Source organism: Barbus barbus (genome assembly GCF_936440315.1).
Source record: "Barbus barbus genome assembly, chromosome: 45".
Classification (NCBI taxonomy): domain Eukaryota; kingdom Metazoa; phylum Chordata; class Actinopteri; order Cypriniformes; family Cyprinidae; genus Barbus; species Barbus barbus.
Window position 1 is genome coordinate 17,964,887 of NC_136723.1, and position 5,742 is coordinate 17,970,628.

The 5,742-nt window shown below is 35.9% G+C and overlaps 1 protein-coding gene across 2 annotated transcripts; it reads right to left on the reverse strand.

The window, feature by feature from the left end:
- Window positions 1–590: 590 nt before the first annotated feature.
- On the reverse strand, window positions 591–3,123 carry ovca2 (OVCA2 serine hydrolase domain containing). Of its 2 annotated transcripts, none has more exons than XM_079407232.1 (2): window positions 2,749–3,123; window positions 591–2,134 (listed from the first exon to the last, which is right to left on the reverse strand). In XM_079407232.1, the coding sequence occupies exons 1-2, from the start codon at window positions 2,912–2,914 to the stop codon at window positions 1,617–1,619; spliced, it is 684 nt and encodes a 227-aa protein (XP_079263358.1). In that variant the 5' UTR covers window positions 2,915–3,123; the 3' UTR covers window positions 591–1,616. The 2 variants fall into 2 exon arrangements, with proteins under 2 accessions (XP_079263358.1, XP_079263357.1); XM_079407231.1 differs by having other exon boundaries at window positions 1,447–2,134; window positions 2,707–3,123.
- Between the last annotated feature and the right edge of the window lie 2,619 nt (window positions 3,124–5,742).

A 5,742-nucleotide genomic window follows, 5' to 3' on the forward strand; every position in this document is an offset into this window, starting at 1 on the left:
TGCTTATAAAATAAATCACAGCCTAATGTCTGAGCTGCTGTACAGAGCTGTTTTATTACCATTTACAAGAATAAGAGAGGGATGGAGCCAGGGAGAGTGGGGAAAAAAGTGAGTTATCAGGTCATTTAAAGGCAAGGGAAGGTGCGGGGACGCTCTAGCTACATTGGAAAGAATGAGTTAGACTAGAGGAGTGCTTCCCACAAACATCTGGAAGTCATCACAAATGCAATCCTGGGCCGCCAAACTTCCTTTAAGCTACACGAGAACACAGAGTTCCCAATCTGCCTGTGAGCGCGCACAAGCACACACAGACACTGACAGAGAAATCAAAATGATAAACAGCTGCAAGGGAAAGACACTCACTAACCTGGAGGTACTGCAGGTGTCAGCACTCAACTCATATTACTCAGAAAATCCACCCACATGAATTACAAATTCATCCCCCAGAACAGTATTCCAACAACCTAAGCACTTAACAGCTCCACTAACACACTTTTTTGCATACGATAATGAATATAAGCACTTTTATATATTATATCAACATCATGTTAGCACGTTAAAATGTTTCAAATGCAATACACCAGGCTTTTGATGAACGTTTATTTGTATTTCTGTCATCATTGTATTGCATTGCATTTTATGTTTTGACCCCAGCAATATAAACTACAGTCTTGATCATAAAACTAAGCATTTCAGTATCATCTTACTAAGACATTTTATATAGACTGACAACTGGAGTTTAAATGCATTCTAAATGAGTCTGCTTATTCTGTAATAAAAATATGATTTATTTACATTACAAGCTATTAGAACTTCAACATTATTTTGGCCATACAAATATCAGCAATTGCACCAAATTGCATATTTTTGCTCATTTTGGGCCATAAAAGGTGTTTTTTTCCTATTCAAGTATCAAATATGATGCTCTACAAAAACTTACAACTTTTTTTGTTTATAGTTTTTTGTCTAAAAGTTTAAAAACTTTTTACTTAAAAAAGCAATTCTGTAATAAATGTTTTACAATTATATTTAATAAACTCCAAGTACAAATATATTATATTCAGTGTTATATTTAATATAAAATCATATATTACATTTACATTTAGCAGATGCTTTTAGCGACTTCCAAATGAGGACAATAGAAGCTATAAAAACCAACAAAAGAGCAATAATATGTAAGTGCTATAAGTCTTGGTTAGTCTAATGCAGCAGACGTAGAAAGTTTGCTTTTTAAAATAAATAAAAATAACAGGCAAAAGAATAGAGAACCCTAGGGTCAATAAAAATAAAAAAGTAGTAAGAATAGAAATAGAATATAGAGCAGTTAGAATAGAAATACAATAAGTAGGTATTATATGAATATTATTTTCTTTGGCAAACAACACCATGCTACAGAGCCTAACTTGTTTTGAACCCTAAAATATCCTTCAAATAGACTCCGCATTGCAAACTTGTGAAAGCCTTTATTCAAGTAACCATTTCCCTAAGAACAGTGTCAAACATCTCTTTATTGACCGTTCAATTTCCAAGGCTTTTATAATGTAGCAATATTTCAAGTTGTACATTTAATGTAGACCTGAATTATTCCAGGAACTCTTAGGTACTCTTTTATCATCTCACTGAAACTTCTTGAGGAAGTCTTGGTATGTCTGCCTGTGCAAAGATGCCGCTGGAACAAAGTGTCCACCGGGATGAATGAGGATTTGAGCTCCATCAAACACTGGCAGCAGATCTCGGCTCATCTCCTCTGGAATTACACGGTCATCCTGTCCAAACACATGCAGAGAGGGGATTGTTATCGCCGGCCCTTCGTAAAAGCGGCGATGCTGGGAACACGCACTGCGGAATCCGGCGACCAGGATGGAAAAGCGGAAATTAAAAGCAGCCTCTAGTTTTTGTTCTTGCAGGGCACACAGCATAGCCACCAGGGCGGCACCTTGACTAAAGCCCAGGATGCCATCGAAGGGGCCAAGATCCTTCACTGCAGTTTTCACAGTCTCTACACTCTCTTCCAGACCCAGGCTGCTCTCACACTCCTGCTGAGCATTGAAACTTCGTGCCTGGATATCAGAGAACCACCAGCCCCTCTGGTCCTCATCACCACCACTGGCTGTCTTCTCAGGCTCCTGATTGGCTGATTGCATTGAAAAAGTAATAAGACTGAATCAGAGTGAAAGACTCTAAAATGTGACCCTGGAGCACAAAACCAGTCATAAGTCGCTGGGGTATATTTGTAGCAATAGCCAAAAATACATTGTATGGGTTAAAATTATAGATTTTTCTTTTATGACAAAAATCATTAGGATATTAAGTAAAGATCATGTTCCATGAATATATTTGGTTAATTTCCTACCACAAATATATCAAAACTTAATTGTTGATTAGTAATATGCATGGCTAAGGACTTTATTTGGACAACTTTAAAGGTGATTTTCTCAATAATTTGATTTTTTTTTGCACCCTCAGATTCCAGGTTTTAAAATAGTTGCATCTCAGCCAATATTGTCACCAAATATTGTCCGATCCTAATAAACCATACATCAATGGAACGCTTATTTATTTTACTTGTTAACTTTCATCTGATGTATAAATCTCAATCTCACTAAATTGACCCTTATGACTGCTTTTGTGGTCCAGTCACAAATGACACTAATGCATAAAATAGGTTTATAAGTTTGAATGTACTTATGATACTAGGTCACTCACTAGGTTCTGATATACAGCAAATATGATCAGTTTTAAACTCACTTTGGTTTTGAGTTGCAGGAACTTGGTGTGATGCACTTATATACACTAACTCCACTTGTTTCTTTAATATTTTGCGTAATGCTCCTGTCTTCTCTCTAAAAGAGCTCCCATTCTGTCTATAACCGTGAATACAGAGAATTCGAAGAGGAACTGCAGGTTTGGACATTATTAATAATCTATCACAGCTATAATTTCTAGCTATTCTCCAAACTCGAAACAAGACGCTACTGCTAAAGCGCGCGCACACACTCAAGCAAACAGGGGCAAGCTGACGTAACACTACAGTTATATTGTGCTGTGTTGATTCAATAATTAAAAGAACATCCGAAATGCTAAAAAGAAACTAAACTTGACGTTTCCTTCTTGTGCGACTGTTTTGTTGCTGTGTTGAAACATAACGAATCAAGAGTTCCGCCCAGGCGAATATTTTCTGCAAATTGTTTACAAAACTCCCAGAATACAAGCTAACACTAAAGCTATTTTATAACACGCACTATTATATTTTTGATCTTTAAAAGTTTAATAAATCACTAGGTGTGCGAATAGAAACAGAAATAGAAACAGAAATGTGCTTCCCAATTTAAACGCCAGGGGGCAAGCGTTCCCTGTAGAAATGTGCGGTGTTCTCAGTGGCTCATAACGCTAGCCTCTCATAAGAAAAACAATGTCTCTTAAAAATGGTAGCAACGAATTGCTTTACCCATTTAATTTAATTCTCTATAAATGCATTATTTCAAGGCTCTCTATGCATTGAGTATAATAGGAGTCCATTGACAGCAGACAGTGACAAAAGCAGACATAGGTTAAGTTATTTTGCTATGTGGGGCAGGAAAGTATCGCTGCATTTAATTATAACAAAATGGTGTATGAATACAAATGCTAGATCATTTCTGAATAATTAAAGCAATGAAAGAGACAATACATAATTTCTATGCTTTTTTTTTTCCAATTATGCAAAACGATTTAGGGATTCTGTGTTTCCCATATTACCAAATGTTTGTATAAGAGGAAATAATAATAATAATAAAAAAAACATGCCTGCAAGCTTTCAAAGAATGTAAATAACCGCACAAAAAGTTTAACATAAATCTGTATGCATTCAATATTTCATGCTATCCTGGAGGTGAAAGTTCTTAATTTGGTTAGATGATTATTTCTCTCTGTTGATCTCGGTGAGTTTTCTAGAAGATTGTGCCTCCTGAGCACTTGACAATTAATCTAAAATTGAGCAGGAACCCTGGAGGCCTGATGCCTCTAATACTTATAGCTACTCTTACACACCGTAAAGTTTATCTGTATAATACTGCTGATCCCAGACCAGTTCTGTGAGTTCTACTGAGCCAGCCAGCCAGAAAGAGATAGAAGATAGAATATTAGACAGACAGGCAGACAGACAGACAGACAGACAGATAGATATTGATTGTTTGTTACCAAGTACATAAACATTATCTTTTCCATAAACGTTTATGTTTTTGTTTGTGAGTGCATCTCATCCTTGAAATGAATGAATATTTCTTCCACGTGCTGTGGAGGATGCAGGCAGCAGAAACCAGCACCAAGCATATGCTTCAAGCTATAATTAAGGGAGGTTTTCTGTCAATCCAGCATGTTAACTTCAATGAATATCTGTACGAGAAAAAGAGGTTTAATTAATGAGAGTCTCTCTGTCTAATTTAATGTCTTGTCTGTGCATATTGAGTATATGCTAAACAAATTCCCAGCCGTTCCCCAGGGACATTCTATACCTCACTCCGCATTTACAGATTTACTTAAACATATCCAAAGCTATTTTCCCAGTGCAAAGAATTTCATTGCATATGAAATGCTTCGATGTGCTCCTTCAAGGGACTTCCTGCATCAACCAACGTCTCGTTTGCACCCGTTCATTACCTTTTAGTTTCCCTGTGCTCTATCTAAACTGCTGTTCTCTTTAATATTCACCATGATCAACCAGTGAGATGAGTCACAAATGAGACCAAATAAATAAAACAGACCCTAAGGCCAACCTTCCTTTCAGTGCTGTTTAAGTGATTTATTCTCAAATGCGGCTTGTTAGCGCCAGGTGAGGGTGCTCCATTCTCACCCTTTGCAGCAGGAAGTAACCCCTGCAGGAACGTCAGTGCAGAATACAGATGAGATGAAAGATATATCCACAGAAACTGGAGCGTGAGCACATTTGCACCCACAATTGCTCACAAACAAGCACACGCATGGTCATTTAACAAGTGGACCGCTGGATCAGAATGACACGGATTGCATCAGTATTGGGATGAGTAACTGTGTCAGTGGCACCCATAGAATTCGGTAAACAAACAACAACAGACGCTTTACAGATACTGTATGAAATATGAAACTCTTAAAAATGAGTGTCAGGGAACAGAGAGCCTAATTTTTACAAAATGTTTGTGATTTAATTTTGTTTTATATAAATAAACATGTTAATGAAATTAAAGGTTTTAAATATAGCAGAATTGAAAGGTTGAAGATAGCTATGTTTCCAATAATTTAAAGGGAAAAAATATTGGTAATTTTTAAAAATATAAAATATAATTAAAAATATAATTTTTTACAGTTATGTTTTATATAAATATAATAGTTTCCCCCCTGCAATTAAAATAATATAATTTATCAACTAATTAAATAAAATAAAAAATAATAAAAATCGGCATCGTATCATTTTAATTGCTGGATAATTGGAAGTAATATTTTTATTCACCCTCTTTATTCATCCAAGATGTAAATGAGTTTGTTTCTTAATCAGAAAAGATTTGGAGAAATGTAGCATTACATTACTTGCTCACCAATCCTGTGCAGTAAATGGGTGCCGTCAATGATGAGAGTCCAAACAGCTGATAAAACATCACAATATTCAAGATTCAAGATTCAAGATTTTTATTTGTCACATACACAGTTATACAGAGTATAACCAGCAGTGAAATGTAGGTCAAGTCCGCTCCAAGGACAGTGCAATTATATAGTATACAAATATTAAGA